Raw genomic sequence first — 17825 nt, 5'->3', positions numbered from 1 at the left:
GTGCCGGGGACAGCACAGTCCCTGCTGGTTGGACTGGGCTGCAAAGCAAGCTACAGGGCTGCTCTGACACCTGGTGGCAGGAGGCCTGGCCAGCAGGGGACGGGTCCAGCAGTCAAAACTGTCCCTGTCATTTTCCCTGCCCCCATCTCCACGGCTATCCTCATCCCTTGGCACCACAGGCCACCCCTTTGCTGCTCACCACGTCGGGGGTCGGAGCTTCTTTTTAACACCCAGGTAGACCTTCAGGTTTCGGACAGGCCACTCCTTCTCTGGCTTGTGACTCTGGGGGAACAGGGCACCAGCACTGGGTTGGTGGCTGCCAGACCTATCCCCACCCAGCACAGTCCCCACCAGTGCTGGGATAGGGTCCTCCCCCAGCAGGAGGAAAAGCTGCAGTGATGTGGTGACAGGGAGGAGGGTCACCAGCATGGAGCAGAGCAAGTGTCTGTCACCCATGGCAAGGGCCACAGGGAGCAGGAAAGGGACACAGGTGGCCTGTCCCCTCTAGCCAGTGCCAGTTGCCTCCTGAGCTGGGAGCAGCACTTGCACATTGTGACAGGGTCTCAAAGAGAGTCTGGCAATAGGCACTCCCCATGGGATCCCACCTCATATCCCTCCTCAGCATCATGGCCACAGCCATGGCAGTGATGTATCTGGATCCACTCTGCCCAGAGCACATTCCTAAGTGTCCCACTGCCATTGTGGCACAGCATGAGGACCCTTCTAGTGCTGGCTGTGCCTTGCCATGAAGCAGGTGCCACACTGGGGACCCTCCATCCATGTTCACATGCAAGCAGTGTTGACTTACAAGAGCCCGATCCAATGCCTGCAGGATGGGGAGGCAGCTCAGCCCATCCCTATCCTCTCTGGTCCCTACCCCAGACCCAGCTCTGGCTGCCCGAAGTGAAGGACAGCGGGACCCACAAGCCAGAAGGGCCATATGGGGAGAGCTGGTAGCATAGCACCAGGGACAGTTCCAGTGATTGGCACGTGTGTGCTGCAGGATTGGATTTGGGACTGACCCTGGATTGGATCTGAGGTCAACCCTGGGCAGACTTGTAAGGGCAGAGGGCATGGGAGCCCCTGCACCCCAGCTGAGCCCCCCGCTCCCCTCCCTACTCACGCTCTCCAAGGGGGGGCTCCGCTGCCTCAGGCTCTGTTCAACAGAGGAGAAGGGTTAACAGAGATGGGGGACCCCTCCCTGCAGCCCCCCCAATGCCCACAGGTGGGCACAGGGATGGAGTGCTAATGGAGTGCTAATGGAGTGTCACATCAGGGCAACCAGGAACTGGGGGCACAGAGGGGCTGTCACTGCACAGCCAGTATGCCAGCATGTCCCTCCTCAGCCCTGGCACTGACCAGGAGCTGTGGGATCTGCTCCAGGTCTGGGTGACACAGCTCTCCAGGGGCCAGTTCTGGCACTGCCCACACTGCCCTTGGCTGCCTGAGCTGCCTGTGCCATGGCAACCCCATTGCTGCCTGCACTGATCGAGCAATGTCAGCCCACGTGAGTCCCGTGTCCTCAGGGAATCCCCAGAAAACCACATTGTGGCAGGGCAGGGAAGGGCAGGATGGGGAAGGGGAAGGGGAAGGGGAAGGGGAAGGGGAAGGGGAAGGGGAAGGGGAAGGGGAAGGAGGAGGAGGAGGAGGAGGAGGAGAAGGAGAACGAGAACGAGAAGGATAACGAGAAGGATAACGAGAAGGAGAAGAAGGAGAAGAAGAAGAAGGAGAAGAAGGAGAAGAAGGAGAAGAAGGAGAAGAAGGAGAAGGGGAAGGCAGGGCTCACCCGCACTTCTTTGTAGAGACGCAGCCAGGAGTGGTTGAGGATGAAGTAGCGATCATGGAAGCCAGTGCTCAGCCCAAGCCCCAGCAGGTTCCTCTCCTCCCGGAATTTCATCATGCCATGCTTGCAGTCACCCACTCTGCTGGCTGGAGGCACACCTGAGCAGCTCCAGCCCCCCACGGGGGACAGGCCCCCCAAGGAGGGCACAGCCAGACCCTCATCCCCTGTAACAGCAGCCCTCCAGCTGCTGCAGAGTCGTGGCATTGCCCCTCAACTCCCAGGCCAGGCAGGGCAGGCAGGAGCAGCTTCCCTACTGCTCTGGGCACAGCATTTGGCCATGACACCATATCAGGGGACTCCAAGTCACATGCTAACTGAGCTGGTGCCTACTTGGATCTCATACCATCTTCTTCCCCATTCCCAACCCCTTCTCCATCCCCTTCCCTCCACACTCTGCATCCCCATCAGTGTTCAATCTTCATCCCATCCCATTCTTGCCTTCCCAGACCATGGCCCCTGCCTCTCACCAAGGTAGAGGAGCATGTTCTCCATGGACATCTGCTTCTTCACCACCAGGTAACTCTCTGTGCCCAGGCAGTGCAGGATGGGCAGAACTTTCTCCGAGTAATGCAAGGGCCGCTCTGTAAGTCAGGGCACAGTCAGGTCTCAGGAAGGGCACCCAGGGCCAGCTCCCATCCAGAGAGTGTCACACATGTGTCCTGAGGGTCTGGCATGGCGCTGCCACTAAACTATGTCCCCAAGTTCCACAGCTACAGGTCTTGTCAATTTCTCCAGGGATATTCCACCACTGCCTTGGGCAGCCTGTGGCAGGGCTGGACAACTCTTTAGTTGAAGGAATTTTCTCAAATAGCCAGCCTAAACCTCCCCTGGCATAACTTGAGGCCATTTCCTCTTGTCACTTGTTACCTAGAAAAGACTGACCCCCACCCACTGGCAGCAGGAGCTCAAGACATCAGCGGGCAGGACCAGGCTCTCATCCCAGTTCTGTTATCTCTCCCTTGCTGCTGCTTATGGCCAACATAGAGCTGCTCATTTTGGTGGCCAGAGAAGCTGGACACCTCCCCCATCAAAGTTTCAAAGGCACTTGAACTCCCAAGGATACAGACAGATGCCCTGGCCCAAACTTCAGCCCATCTGCAGTACTTGGCCATGTGCAAGCTGGATGAGGTGAGCAACTGTCCTCCCCTGAGCACCTGAGCCCATCCCAGACTGCTCCATGGTGCAATCACAAGGGGAGACTTTTCATACCCATCCCTATATCCATTCCCATCTCCGTCTCTATCCCCATACCCATCCTTACTCCATCTGCATCACCATGTCCATCATCTTTTCCACCCTCATCCCCACTTCATCCCCATCTCCACCTCTAACATCATCCCCACTTCCATCTCCATCTCTCTACTCCTCATGCCCCTGCACCAACCTGCCTCTTCCCTCTCATTCACTTCGAAGCAGCTCCAGTAGTCCTTCTCCTTCATAACAATTTTCCGCCGGTCCAGGATCTCAAAGGTGAGTTCCTCAGCCGTCATTGTGGCTGGGATCTGAGGGAGGGGGCAAGTCTCCATCAGTCAGTGCCCAGGGCCCTTCCATCCTCACACCACAGGCACCCAGCTCAGCATGAGTTCCCATGCCTCCACAGAGGTTTGGGCACACAACAACGGGACCCTGTCTCCTCTGCCCAACTACTCACCTTGACATGCTGCTCTGTCTCTGTCTTCTTCTCCTCCAGGTAGACAGTACAGATGAAGTCACCAGCTTGCTGCAAGGCAACAGTAAAGAGTTTCAACCTGCAGCTTCTCATGTGTGGGTGAAATCCTCCCCCACCAGTGTGGACATCCCTTGCCCAGGGCATGTTCATGCTACAGTAGACACTGAGGGCCCCAGGAGAAGACATCCCCATGTCCAGGACCCACTTGTGTTCCGCTGGATGATGCCTCCCGCATCTTCATGATGGCTGTGATTTCATCCTGCTGCTTCTTCATCTCTTGGTCATTGACCTGCCAGGGAAGAGAAGCCATCAGGGCTGACCAGACCATTCTGGCTCCAGGCTTCCACTTTCCAAGGTTTGAAAAGACATGGTCCTCTCTCCCCCCTTGTCTCCAAAGCAAGATATCTACAGACAAAGCAAACCTGACTTCCTCTTCCTTCCACCTCTCCATTCCCTGTGAATGCCCACACACTGGGACCCAGGGGTGAACCTACATTAAAGATCTCCACGTAGTGACTGATGAGGTCCTCCACCACACGTCCTGCCTTGTAGTCCTTCCCATCCGTCTGGAAGAGTGTGGGCCCAAAGACAATGGCCAGGTTGTGTGTGTTCATCTGGTTCTCCCCAGAGAAGCACTGGACCCTGTGGGAAACTCTGTCAGGATTCCTGCCCCAGAGCCCACCCCAGATCCCTCCCTTCTACTCCCATGCAGGACAAAATGCTTGGCATCAGTCACAGCTTGGCCCCAGACTCCTCTCCTTTCCTTGTAGGGGACATGAACAAAAGGACAAGGGCTCTCCCACACTCCAGAGCCACCAGGGACCCCACAGTGGAGAGGCTGATGCCCAGGGGGTGGATGCCATACCGGAAGAGGTGATTGATGAGCGCCTTCAGCGTGGCCCGGTTCACGGGAGGGAGGGCAGCCAAGAGCTGCCGGTACTCGCCAACCTTTGCCCCCTCATCCTCCAGTGCTGCCAGAGGGAGAGAATGAACATGGAGGAGCACAAAGTGGAGACTAGGGCTCAGGAACACACCATCCCCTCTACACACTTCACTTCCCCTCTCCTGTCCCAACATGGGGATGAAGCACCCCAAATCCATGAGGCCAGAGAACATGCCCTGTCTGCAGAGCCAGAGCATGCCGGAGCTGGAGCATCCCAGAATCATGGACCAGAGTAATGCAGCATGGAGCACCCCAGCATCATGGAGCCAAAGCACTCCAGTTCCATGTGGCCAGACTGTCCCAGCTCCATGGCGCTGGAGCACCCTAGCTGAATGGGAAAGGAGCATCTCAGCTCCATGGGGCTGGAACCTGCCAGTTCCAAGGTGCTGGAGCATCCTAGGCCTGGAGAATCCCAGGTCCATGGGGTCACGGCACACCTGCTTTATGGAACTGAATCATCTCAGACCTGTGAGGCCAGGGCACTCCAGCTTCATGGGACTACAGCATCCCAGCTCTGCAGGGCTAGATCACCCATGATTCATGGGAACAGAGCATCCCAGCATCATGGGTCCAGAGCATCCCAGCTCCACAGAGCTGGAGCATCACAAGGCTGGAGCATCCAGCTCTCTGAAGCCAGAGCATCCCAGCTCCATGGCACCACAGCTTGTGTCTGTTTTACTGCTGGGTGCATCTATCCCAAGTGTCCAGTGAGCAGATCCAGAAGGGAAGGGGGACCTGGCTGTCTCCCCTGTCTCAGCCCCACCTTTGCCAGAGCATGAGTCAGTACAGGGGCAGCATGAACACACTCCACTCCCCACCCACCACCTGAGACCCCAGCACAGGGAAACATGTGGAGCCCAGACATGTTTCTTCAACCCATGAAGGGGACAAATTGGCTGCAGAGATCTGGGTGGCCCACACCCCTCCTTTGCCACCCCAAGCAGCCCCCAGGGCTCACCTGTTGCCCACAGCCAGTTTGGGGCCCACCGCCGCGTGAAGAGCCCATCCCCAAGGTCACGGAAGAAGCGTTTGAGGGTGTTGGCAACATCATCCACATGGTGCTCGCCCTCCTTCAGGCAGACACAGCGTGCATCCCGCTGCAGTGCCTCTAGCAGGCTGGTGGTCTTGGAGTTCTGCCCACTCTTGCGGTAGATTCCCTCAGATGTCAGCCCTGTGATGGAGCCAGAGGGAATGAGACCCCCTCTGCAGGAGACAGACCCCACTCCCAGCCCACCATCAAACACTGCCAGGTGCCACCATGCTGCAGGTGCTCCTGAGACTGGAGACAAAGCCCTGCTGGAGATGGAGCCCTCCCACACAGCTGGGTGTTCAGGGAGGGAGGGAATCACGTATCACAAGCATGTAGGGTTCTCAGCCTGCCACACCACACCACACCAGTGGGGTGACCTGACTGCCACGCTCTGGTCCCTGCCAGCATGCCAGGACCTGATCCATACCACACTGAGTGATGTAGTCGATGCAGCGGTCCACCAGCAGTGGGACGTCCGACTCCGTCAGCTGCTGCTCCGACAAGGTGTCTCCCGAGCTGCTCGCAGCCTTCTGGATGGCATGGACCCAGCCCAGGAAATCTAGCTTCCGCTCCCCTTGGATGTACAGCGTCCTGCCAGCAGGCCTAGGCTCAGCAGGGGGCTCCCCTCCCACCCCACTGCACATCTGCAACCCCCAGGAAGGCTGGCCCTGGGGGCCTGCAGGTGAGCCCAACTCAGTTTTGGGGGTCTACAGTCATGCCAGGGAGGGTAAAGGCACTCCACAACAAGGAGGGATATTTGGCAGTGGGGCTTTTCCCCCACCTTCTTACCTCCGCCTCTCCACCAGCACCAGAACCTCATGGTCCCCCTGGATGGCTGGAAAGGAAGGCAGGGAGCCCATCACCCATCATGGGAACATGGGGTGCCACAGCTTCCCTAGACCCGCATGCTCTGGGAGGCTCTGCCAACAGGTCTGGCTCCAGTCCAAATGGGACAAGCAGAGATGGGGAAGAGGATGGAGAGGGGGAAGAGGATGGAGAGGAAAAACAGCAGCTGCATTCCCTCTCTTTCAAGGGACCCTGAGCTCCACAGGAGCGATATCCACCAGCTTCCCACCAAAAGCTAGGTGCACCCTAGAGCAGGATTTGGGGGACACACCCTGCCCCCAGCCAGGGGGTCCTGCCAGCAGGGCAGGGGTACTCACAGAGTTCCTGCAGCTTGCGCAGCTGGAGAGGCTCCTGCCGACGGCCATCCTCGGAGCAGATGTGGAGAGTGGAGCCAACCAGGGCAAACCAGCCCTCCTGGGCACGCTCCAGGGTGAGACCCCCTTTGTAATGCAGTCGGCCAAGCCGCTCAAAGTCTAGCGCCAGCAGCTCCTCGGCACAGGGGTGGACAAAGGACTGAGCCAGGGAGGAGAGGAATCCATCAGCACCACTGTGTCCAGTTGCCACCAGCACCCAGGGCCACCCCAGGCCCCTGCATCCCACCTTGGCAATGGACTTGAGCCACTCTCGAGCAGAGGCAGGGCTCTCCAGCCCAAAGAGGTAGAGTCGATCTGCCTCGGTGTACACCTCAAACGTGCTCTCGATCCTTCAGGAGAGAGGAAAAGCAGAGCCTGGGTACCCACAGGGGTGGGATAGAGTTGGGTGGGTGACAGGGGTGTTCCACGGATGAGAGCATCCTGCTGCATGGCTGATGATGGCTCTGACAATGGCTGATCTAATGTGGGATCCCCCCACCATGGCCCCGGGCACTCCAGCATCCCTGTGCTGCCAGACACATTCCAACTGGTGACATAGGGACCGCACAGGGGCAACAGAATGGTTACAATGGAGCTGGACTGGGGTTCCAAAGGGATTACACAGCAGCTGCAAAGAGGTCTCAAAGGTGTTACAAAAGTATTGGAAAGATGCTCCAAAGGGGCTGCAAACTATTTACACAGAACCCCTGCAGAGCCAACAGTTCAGGGGCCATTGGTGGGGCTGGGGACTGCAGTCCCCTGTTGGCACCCCTCATGGGGGCCACTGCAGCCATGCCAGGCCATGCAGGAACAGAGGGGCTGTGGGGGTGCTCCAGGGAGTGCAGCCTTACCCATGGGCATGGAGTGGGTTGTTCACCAGGCAGACAATCTCCTCCACCCTGATCTCGCCATTGGGCACAGTGTTACGGTCGTTCTCGTAGTAGCTGAGCACGCCATCCTGCAGCGTGCACCACCGCCTGCTGAACTCTGCACGGCACAGGAGAGCACTGAGCAGCCCCCCTGAGCTCTGACACACCCCATGGCTCCCACCCAACCAGCCTGAGCACTGCTGGGTGCCCATCTGATGTGACCACCCATCAAACCAGGCTACCAAGTAGTGCAGCACTTCCCCACCACCTTTTCAATGCCTGAGAGAACACAAGAGAGGGTGCAATTTCCCCTATCAACCTCCCAGCTCCCTTTTTTCTGCCTCACACATGTACCTTCTGGGCCCTTGCGCTCACTGATGGGCTTGACCATGGAGGGGGTCTTGTAGAGAAAGCCATTGTGGGTGATGGAGGGCAGGTGCACAGAGTAGTGCTTCTCCTCACTGCACACCATCTCCAGGCGTGGCGGCTCTGCAGGCAGCGAGATCAGTCTGTCATGGGGAGCTGCCCTCCTCCCCCAGCCCCACCAGGCAGCTGGGATTCCCCCATCTCAGCACAAGGAGCATCTCACAGGCTGGACCCTGAGCTCCCACCACAGCACAGCTGGGGTGCAAGGAACAGTGCTGGTATCCAAATCCAGCACTGCCTGGGAGTCATTCCACATCCTGAGTCCTCCCCAAAGCCGCTCCCTAAGCATTGATCTGGGACTAGATGGGAACAATGTGAGCCCGAGCTCTGGATTTCTCTGGCTCACTGGGGTGGCCTGGGAGGCCTCAGAGCTCTCCCAGACACCTTTAGTGCTGACGCATCAGGAAGAGCTGGGCCAGCCCCAGACCTGGGCAAATTCCAACTTCCGCAGGACAAACTTGGCTGCCGACACAAGGGGGGAGGTGACAGCTCTGGCAGGTGCTGGCCAGCCCCCCACACCTCTGTTCCACCCACCCAAGTGCTCCTGCCCACTTGCCCAATGCCTGTATTAGGGTGCAGATCCCATGGGAGCTGTCAGCCCTCCTGGAGTCAAGTTCAGGGGCTGGGGTGCACAGCCAGCAGAATGGGACTGGGGGTCCCATTAGGGGGTCAGCCCTCCTGCCCCAGGGACATGTTGGATGGGGGCTGCCCATCTGACAGAGGAATGTCCCTTGCCTGAAATGCCCACAGCATGCCAGGATGGTGTGGGAATACTCTCTCCTAGCCCTTCTGGTACCTGCAACGCCAGCCTGCATCACCAGCTGGGCTCCAGACCCGTGTTCCCAGCTGGGATTGAGCCCCCAGGGGTGCAGGGGTTCCCCAAAGCCTCTCTTCCCTCTCACGGGGTACACAGATCCTCGACAGTGCCAGCAGATGGAGAGCCTCCCACCAGGAAGCTGCTGGGCAGGACACAGAGCTGGGACCAGCTCAAAGCACAGCTGTGTCCCCCGGAACAGCCCAGCAGCAACTCCAGGAATGTTGTCAGTGGGTGTGAGCTCATGGTGGAGCTCCAAGGGGGCCAGCCCTTACCTGAGGTTTTGTTGTGCAGCAGGAACTCCATCTGCAGCCGCTGCCCACTCCTCTCAGCCAGGGCCAGGGGTGTTGGGCACTGGGGGTCCCCGGTGTCACAGCTCACCGATGCCCCACAGAAGAGCAGAGCCTGCGTCTCTGCCAGGTCACTGGTGGTGACGGCCGCACACAGAGCCTGCAGCAGAGCCAGGAGGCCCGTGCTGAAGCTGATGGCTCCCACCGAGGAGGAGGAGCAGGAGGAAACCCCCGGCAAAAGGAGCCGGGAGAGTTCAGCGAGCTGCCGGACCCCCGGCCGCCTCCCAGCCGCCTCCCAGCCGCCTGGTCAGAACAAAGGAGGCTCAAACTGGGAGAAAAAGTTTGGAGCCGGCAGCGAATCCCTCCCTTAAGGAGCCGGGGTGAAGTCATACGGCAGCGGGGCGGGCCGGCCAAGGCAGAGTAGGAAAACAAACAAGCCCACATGCGAATTCCCTCGGCTGGCCGGGCCCCCCATGTACCCCCACGCTTGTAAAAACACTGCAGAAGCCACGGCAGGGACAAAGCCATGGCAGAGCAGGAGGTGAAGGTCAGCAGCCAGAGTGCCAGGATGGCATTCCATGTGTCATATTCCTTGTGTGACCGCTCTAGCCTGGCACCCTGCCAACAGCCAGCGCTGGGAATGAGTGCCACCGGCGGTGATTAGGAGTGCTGGCCAGGTACTCCTGGGGAGGGATGTCACGCTGCCTCAGCTGGGGTGTGCCCCCAGCACCAGCTCCTCTAAGCCCCATCCAGCCCAGAGCTTGAACCCAAAACAGTTTCTGAGCCAGGGAGAGGTAAACCCTGGCACTGCCTGCCTGTGGTAGGGAGATCCCATCTCGGACAAGGCTCTCCAGCCTGGACATGAAGCTGGTTACACCCCATGGCAGAGATGTTACCCTGTCCCCATAGTGGGCTCATAATTTCTGAGACTCCAGACTTTGGCTTGGTGTGCACAGTGAGGACAAAGGGTGTGCAATGGGGGCTGGGGGGATACAGGCAGGGAGGTATGGGGGGCAGGCTGCTTGGACATAGATTTCACTCCCCAAAGAGCCTCAGGGCCCCAGCTCAGGCAGAACCCCGAAGTGGGTGCCCATCCCTGGGGGCCACTGACCCTGTCAAGCTCCTCCTGGTTGCCGAAGAGTGGGTGGTAGTGACGGTACTTGCCCTCCCGGTATTTGGCGGTGAGGAAGCGCCTCCTCTCCTGGCTGCCGCTGGTAGGGCTGATGGCCTCACTGGGAGGCACATTTGCAGCCCAAAACTGGTTGGCCATTATGTTGCCAAACCGCTGGAAGAGCTGTGGAAACAATGACAAGGAGACGGCAATGCGACCACACTGCTGGGACATGTTGGTTGGAGGGCTTTGCTGGGGGGCAGGGTACTGCCCGGAGGACAGTGGGGTGCAGGAAGAGCATGGGTGGTGTAGGGGAGTGGGCACTGGGGGTGGGCAGGGTGCAGGTGCACCGACCCACCCACCCACCCATTGCAGGCACGCAGCATCCGACAGCCCCCACAGCCGCCAGCTCCCCTTCCTGCCCTGGAAAAGCACATCTGGAAAGCAGCACCCAGCTGTGGGAGGCGGGGTGGTGCTCGGTACCCATGGGGACAAATTCAAAGCGCTTTTGGTGGCCCCTTGCCAACCCGCTACCCGCAGCTGAGCAGAGAGTCTCTGAATCTGCCATTCAGAGATTTACCAAGAGATACACATCTCCTCAATACCCACGGGGCTCTGCTAGCGGCCCGCAGCTCTCAGGGCAGGAACGGGTGCATGCGAGAGGGGAGAAGGGGCGGTGCGAGCCGCAGCCCCGGGGAGGCCGGGGTGGTTTCGGGCAGGGTTCCCAGAGAGGGGAGGGGAAGGGGAGCAGCCGCAGGAGCAGCTGGAAGCGTTTGGGAGCTCGGGGAGCAGGCAGTGCTGGAGGCGGGGGCTGCGCGGGTGGGACGCCGAGCAGGAATGCAGGCTCTGAGCGGGATGGATGGGAAGAACGGAGCCAGCCAGGCTCTGCCGGCGGGAAATGGCTGCCAGGTTAGGTCTTGAAACGAATCCCAGCTGCGCCCGCCCACCCATTCCCGGCCCTGGCTGCGCCGGCACATTCCTCTGCGCCGGCGGCCATAGCGCTTCAAGGGAGTGCGCTGCCCCTGGGCCTACTCCCGCCCCACAGCCACGGCCCCACAGCCACGGCCCCACGGACAAAGAGACACCGTCTGTCTGTCTGTGGTACACAAGTGCCGCTTGTCCCTAGAGGCATGCTGAACTGGCTGCCAGAGGTCCACAGGGACAGAAAGAAAGGCTGCTGGGGTTCCTCTCCCTAGCCAAGCCACACCATGGTGTCCCCCCGAGGGCCTGGAATCAGCCTGGAAGAGCCCTGCCGTGCTCCAGTACCCCCCAGCCCACAGCTCCATAATGCAGAGGGAACAGCATGTTGCCCCCCAAAAGGGCTTTTTGGGACTGTGCCACTACCTCGATCAGCTCCTCAGTCCACACCTTCCTGTCCATCTTCAAGCTGCGGACTTTGGTGATGCCAGGGCCCAATCCCCGGTGTTCCCCTGCCAGTGAGATGAGCCATTAGGGACCCATTTTGGGGTGGGAAGGGTCTGGGGGTCCCCAGGGATCCCCATGTGTGCCCCTCTGGATATGGGTACCTGCACATCTCTTGCAGATGACAACGCAGAGGTTGATGGAGGCCCAGTCAGGTTTGGGGGAGCCGCAGTCGGCACAGAAGCGGTTGGAATCCACTGCCCAGATCCTCTCGGCCACCTCCGAGTTGGAGAGTGCCTCAGTGATGGACTGCTGCATGGCCTCCACCCACTCCTCCTTCTCGTGCTCCGAGTCAGCAGAGAAGCTGCCAGAGGGATGGGGGTGAGATATACCATGGCTCAGGGTGGGCAGCACCCTCAGCACCCCCTCCCCACCCTGGCCTCACCTGAAGATCCTGTATGGTGTGGTCAGGTCAAAGCTCCGGCGATCCACCTCCTTGACGTTCCCAACATTCATCTCAATGTAGGTTATGCCAATCCCCAGCCGATAGTCCTGGTGGGGAGCATGGGCAAGGGATGAGGGGGGGAATGGATGATGGGATCCAGTGCCTGGGAGCTGGGGTAACTCTGTCACTTCACTGCCCAGCTCTTGACCTGGGTGTAGCTAGGGCACCACAGACTCTGGAAGCAGCTACTGTGGGTGTCATGCTCCTGGGAGATCCCAAGGCTCAGAGCCAGCAGAGAGGGAGGGCTCAGAGGGCAGCTCCCTGTGGCTTCTGTGCTGTCCCTATTTGAGGGATGGTGGCAGGCCTGGGTGCCCTGGCTCACTGCTGTTCTGCTCAGGCTGGGGATGCACAGGGAAGGGGCATCAAGGTTCCCCACAGTACCCACAGCCCCCCCAGCAACTCACCTCTGCATTCTTGTAAAGGAACACTTTGTCCCCAGCCACCACCACAAAGAGCTTGTGCTTAAAGCCCCGCAGCTCCAGGAAGCCACTCTTATCAGCTGGCTCAGTGGCACTATCAGTGGCTAAGGACATTGATGTCCTCACTGCAGCTTTGCCTTTCCGCTCCTCTGCAATCTGCTGCAGGGTCCGGATCCACTCATTGCGGTCGGCTGTGGGGCCGAAGGCGAGACAAGTCAGGATCAGCCTGAGCACAGGAGCCTTCCCTTGGGCTGGGAAGGGAGAGGAGCTGGGGAACAGGGACCCCTGTCACTGTCACTCACCATCATTCTCAGCCCGGAACACGAAGTTGCGGTTGTTGGTGACAACCTCAAATTTCTGGTCCCCAACACTGGAGACGCGGGAGATGGAGGAGACGGGGATGAGCCGCTTGGAGTAGGTATCCTGGGTCAGGGAGTGGGAGACACGCTGCTCATGTCTGTGTCAAACGGGGCTGTTAGTGCCCCTGGCTCCCAATGCTCCAGCTCCAGTGTCCAGGAGGCTCTGAGCCTCATCCCCAGCAGCCAGCCATGGCCGCTCCCTGGGATACTGACCCTTGGTACAGCCATGTCTCCGAGCTGGGAGGTGGCAGAGGGAGGTGGCCCTGCTGGGGCAGCTCCTCTGCCACCTTCTCATCCCAAACCCCCATATCCATCTTCTCCACCCACCTTTTCACTGTCGAAATAGCGGAGGTAGTCAGGGTCAAGCTTCACCCAGCGCCTCTGGTAGATGTAGGACCTGGGAGGGGACAGGAGGGACCCATTGGAGAGGATGCCCTTGAACTCAGGATGATTCTGCTTGCGTGTTCACGCCCCAATTGCCAAAAGCCTGGGGCCACCTCAGCATTGATCCTGCCTTGTGTCCCCAGCCCTCAATGTTCCCAACCCCCCCATCATATGCCACGTTCCCAGCCCTCCATTCTGCCTTGTGTCCCCCACCCTTGGTCTGGTGCTATATCCCCAGTCCTCTATCCTACACAGGTATAAGAGGCCTGTCCTGGCCAGCCCTTGAAGTCCCCAGCCCTTGATCCTGTGCCCTCATGTTGCTGTTTTAGATAGCAATGGGGACTTCCTGCTTTCCTCCAGGCACCAATTAAAACATGGAGCTGAGAACAAGGGCTGCCCCTAACAGCTTGGCAGGATTCAATCCAGGAGACACATTCCAGGAGGGGTCAGTGGCACCAGAGCAGAGGGAGAAGCCATGCATCTCTGTTAGGATGGGGATACAGATGAGAGGCAGGCCCCTCTGGGGGCTGGAAGACAGCCCACCAGAGACCCCTTTCCCTCCCCAGCTGAGAATGCAGACCAACCACGCACTTCAGGAAAAGGCAGAACACTCTTCAGCCCGTAGCTTGAGCACTAGGGCTGCAGGAGGAGCCAAGCCCTTTCTAACACAGCTCCTGCAAGCCCTGCCATGCAGCCCCCTACCAGCATTGAACATCCAGGTCCCCCCGTGCTGGTGAGGCTGTGGCAGCAGGGACACAGTTGCTCAAGGGCTTGTTTACTCAGGAAAGGTTTGCTGGAGCAGGGGTTTCCCAGGGACCTTCCAGCTGCTCTCACTTCCCCAGCAGCACGGCGGCTCTGTTGCAAACAGCTGAGCTTCCTCCTCCTCGGTGGAACTGCTGCCTCAGGGCTTACTCGGAGCCCAGATTAAGAAGCTCCTGCATGATTGCTGCCTCTCAGCTAGTGCAGGGGCTCTTTGAGTGGGCTCCCTGTGCACACTGTGCTGGCTGTGCTCACTGGGTTCACTAGACTCCCTGGGGATCACTGGCTCCCCATGACTCCCTGGCTCACTCACCCTGGAGCACACAGACACAAGCCCAGCACTTCCCCTGTTTTACTGCTGCACCACTCTAACTGTCCAGGATTTGGGGCTGCTATCCCATGGGATAGGGGCTATCACCACCTCCTCCTGCAGCAAACCCAGCAATCCCAAATGCACGGCTCAGCCCACACACCCCACCTCATCCCTGACAGCTTCTCTTGTGGTCACTGCTATTCCAGGGCTCCCCCAGAGGAAAAGCAGCTCTTTTCCCAGTGATGCAGGGTCTGAGAGGAAGGTCAAGTTGCAGCCTTCCCTTCTCAGCAAAGTCAGTACAACAACTGGTGAGAGAAGGCTCTTTCACAAAAAATTAGTGTTTCTAGCCTAAATCACAGATTAGAAGGGAGTGGAAGGAACCCCCAGCAATGGATTTTCACCAAAGCAAAAGTACACCCCCCTAAGCAGGAATGACAGGTGAGAAAAGGAGGGGACAATTACGCTTCTATGTCACACAGGGACCCCCAGTACATCACTCACCCCTGTGGCGGGTTCTTGTCCAGCCACCCTTCTCTGATGGTGGGTGACAGCAGGCTGGTGGCACTGGTGTCCTCCATGCTGTCACCGAGCGTGCCGGGGCTGCTGCCCGGGAAGGCGTCGGGCGCAGGCGGGTGCAGGCTGGGCTCCCTGTCACTCCAGCTGCTGCCACCACTGGGGATGAGGAGCCGAGGGAGGGGGTTAAGAGCTGGCAGGTCCCGGGAGGGGCTGAGGTTCCCCGGCATGCTTCAGCCTGCCTGTGACCTTCCCTGAGGCGCAGGCAATGCAGGCCAGCTGGATGCAAGCGGGGACACTGGGGACAGTCCCCTCAGTGGAGTCCCGGCGTGTCCCCCAGCCCCAGGGACAGCCCAGGCCTGAGTCCCAGCTCTGGGAGGGGGGACAGGGGCACCCCCAAGAATGCAGCCCCAACCAGTGATGGGCAGAGCTGCTCTCTGCTCACACACACTCACACGTGCTCCCACACACAGGTCCTGTGTGTGCCCATCTGTGGGCACGCTGTGGAGCTGTGCATGCACAAGAAGCCCTGACCTGCACACTCACCTGCTCTGCCGTGCACAGGAGCTCTGTGTCTGTGCTCACACCCCCCACACAAACGAAAACACCTCCTAGTACACACACAGAGCACATCAGCAGCATCACACACTCGTGCCCTGCACACAGCACGGCAGCCAAGCTCGTACCTGGCAGGGGATGCGCTGGGCTGGTCCTCACCAAACTCATCTTCACTGAAGAGGCTGTTGAAGCGCACAGAGCGTGGTCGCCCCATCCTCAGCTCAGTGTCCTCCTGCAGAGACACACATGGGTGACAGCTGGGTGTGGTGGTGTTCACAGGGGTCCCAGGACAAGGGAAGAGATGAGAATCTTGACTCCATGTTTCAGAAGGCTGATTTATTATTTTATGATACATATTATATTAAAAGAAAATTATATATTAAAACTATACTAAAAGAATAGAAGAAAGGACTTCATCAGAAGGCTAGCAAGGAATAGAAAGGAATGGAATGATAATAAAATCTTGTGACTGACCAGAGACTGACCAACTGGACTGTGATTGGCCATTAATTAAAAACAACCACATGAGACCAATCAAAGATGCACCTGTTGCATTCTACAGCAGCAGATGATTATTGTTTACATTTTGTTTCTGAGGCCTCTCAGGTTCTCAGGAGAAAAAATCCTAGGAAAAGGATTTTTCATAAAATATGTCTGTGACACCTGGGGTCTCCTTGGTGCCACCACCACACCATGAGGGTGCAGGCTGGATGGAAGGAGAGGGGACACGATGCTATGTCACCAGCCCATCCCCAGCTCAGTGGGCGCCCACAGTGCCAGGGTGCCCAGGAAGAGGCATGCTGAGGCTGAGGCTCACAGAGAGAGGAAAGTGTAGCCAAGGGAGGAGCTGAACACCAGGATTTGGGATGCAAAGTCATTTATAGCAGCTAAAAATGTCAGAGCTTTATGAGAAATCTGACATTGCCTCCTTGGCCCTGGTGTTTCCATGCCAAGGTAGATGGGGCTTCAGATGTTCAGGGAGCTTTGCAACTTCTAGGACTCCTCAAATCCATCCGTTCCCACCCCAGAGAGTGAGGGAGGCAGACAGAAATTCACAATCTAGGGATTACATTCAAGATGCAGTGCTGGAGATGTCTACTAGCACACACTCTGTGTGGTGTGCTGCACAGCTGGAGGTGCTCCCCAGAGACCCCAGAGGAACCAGTGAGTGCTTCCTGGGGACACGTGGGTGACATCTGCTGGGTGCTCCCCAGGGACCCTCGAGTCCCAGCACCACTGAAAGACCTGATAGAAACTTCCCAAGGACACTGGAGAGCAGAGTTCCAGCCCCCCTGAGAGACACAGTGGGTACTCCCTGGAGACCTGTGGAAGACCCAGTGGGTGCTCAGTGAGGCAGAACCCTTCTCTAGCCACTGCCAACATGCTCCTCCAGCCCTAACCAGTATCTCTGGATCATCCCAAGGCTGGCACCTGTCCTTAGGGCCAGTCACCCTGCTAGCTCCTGCCCACCTCCAGCCCCACGGTGGGACTAACCTTGGCCATCTCCCCCGTCGGTCTGGCTAATTCCTCCTCCCACGCCGAGTCCTCGTAGTCTGAGTCATCTGGCAAAGGAGAGGGAAGATACTGGGAATCAGCTGGGGTGGAGCAAGGGGTCCCAGTTCCCCCTGCTAGCCTGGAGCCTGTGGGGAGGATGATGCAGGCATGGCTGGCTTCCCTTTGCTTTGCCCTTGGCAAATAACAACCTCATTCTTGTGACAACAAAGGTTTTATCAAGGAGTTTGGGAAGAGCTGAGAAAGGGCAAAGTCCTGCTAGTGGCACCTCCCAGCACTGTCATGACGCTCCTGGCCTCACCAGAAGGGGATTTGGTGACGCCAGCCCCAGCACCATGTCTCCATCCAGGCTCTCCTGTCTCTGCTGGGGGTTCCCAGGGGATTTTTCCACAGCTGCTTTGCCAGGGTGGATTCCCCTCCCTCCTCTCCCATTCCTTATCAGCTCCCGAGATTGTGCACAGTGGAAATGAGATCCCAGAGGATGATGGGAGTGAGAGAAGGTTCCTCCTCCCCCAGCACTCACATCAGCAGGAGTCCTGGTCAGGATTGTAACCCCATGGGGAACAAATGGTCCCAGACAGCCTGGCCCTGGCAGACACCCCCTCCCAAATCCCACTGAGAATCTGGATCAGATTCCTCCCAAAACCACAATCCATATGATGGCGTTTGGGCCCTGGCAGCAGGTGAGGATGTTCTCAGGCTGCAGGGGGTGAGGGGTGCAGGTAGGTGCTCACCTTGGCACCACAGAAACCCCCTGCAAACTCTGCATCCCAAACCCATCAGGGTGGGAGCAGCTTTCCTCCCTGCACCCCCAACAAACAGATAAGCTCTGTTTTGATAACCCGTCCACGGCTTCTCCCAGCTTCTGAAACACATCCCAGATCCCAGTTAAACCAGTGCTGCTCCCTGCAGGGCTGCTGGCCTTGAGAGCACCCAGCACCCCACAT

At 58.5% G+C, this 17825-nt stretch overlaps 1 protein-coding gene across 8 annotated transcripts in view; it reads right to left on the bottom strand.

The window, feature by feature from the left end:
- ARAP1 (ArfGAP with RhoGAP domain, ankyrin repeat and PH domain 1) overlaps positions 1-17825 on the bottom strand; it is a 36493-nt gene that overhangs the window by 3411 nt on the left and 15257 nt on the right. For 6 of the 8 annotated variants that reach the window (XM_074536122.1, XM_074536118.1, XM_074536120.1 and 3 more), the window contains 27 exons: positions 16861-16928; positions 15495-15598; positions 14797-14967; positions 13167-13236; positions 12783-12903; positions 12466-12671; positions 12002-12108; positions 11721-11920; positions 11539-11624; positions 10195-10377; positions 9069-9243; positions 7908-8042; positions 7536-7671; positions 6932-7034; positions 6649-6844; positions 6275-6320; positions 5913-6076; positions 5414-5626; positions 4378-4483; positions 4007-4154; positions 3718-3801; positions 3495-3563; positions 3228-3345; positions 2311-2424; positions 1787-1929; positions 1124-1156; positions 200-282 (listed from right to left, as the gene is read on the bottom strand). In XM_074536122.1, coding sequence (XP_074392223.1) covers positions 200-282; positions 1124-1156; positions 1787-1929; positions 2311-2424; positions 3228-3345; positions 3495-3563; positions 3718-3801; positions 4007-4154; positions 4378-4483; positions 5414-5626; positions 5913-6076; positions 6275-6320; positions 6649-6844; positions 6932-7034; positions 7536-7671; positions 7908-8042; positions 9069-9243; positions 10195-10377; positions 11539-11624; positions 11721-11920; positions 12002-12108; positions 12466-12671; positions 12783-12903; positions 13167-13236; positions 14797-14967; positions 15495-15598; positions 16861-16928 — 3382 coding nt within the window. Of the gene's footprint in view, positions 1-199; positions 283-1123; positions 1157-1786; positions 1930-2310; positions 2425-3227; positions 3346-3494; positions 3564-3717; positions 3802-4006; positions 4155-4377; positions 4484-5413; positions 5627-5912; positions 6077-6274; positions 6321-6648; positions 6845-6931; positions 7035-7535; positions 7672-7907; positions 8043-9068; positions 9244-10194; positions 10378-11538; positions 11625-11720; positions 11921-12001; positions 12109-12465; positions 12672-12782; positions 12904-13166; positions 13237-14796; positions 14968-15494; positions 15599-16860; positions 16929-17179; positions 17334-17825 lie in introns of those variants that run through there. The other 2 variants (XM_074536125.1, XM_074536121.1) reach the window with 2 other exon arrangements.

The sequence above is a fragment of the Zonotrichia albicollis genome, chromosome 2, assembly GCF_047830755.1.
Source record: "Zonotrichia albicollis isolate bZonAlb1 chromosome 2, bZonAlb1.hap1, whole genome shotgun sequence".
In the NCBI taxonomy this organism is placed as follows: Eukaryota; Metazoa; Chordata; class Aves; order Passeriformes; family Passerellidae; genus Zonotrichia; species Zonotrichia albicollis.
The sequence above is the reverse complement of the archived record's forward strand: the minus strand, read 5'-3'. Positions and strand labels throughout refer to the sequence as shown.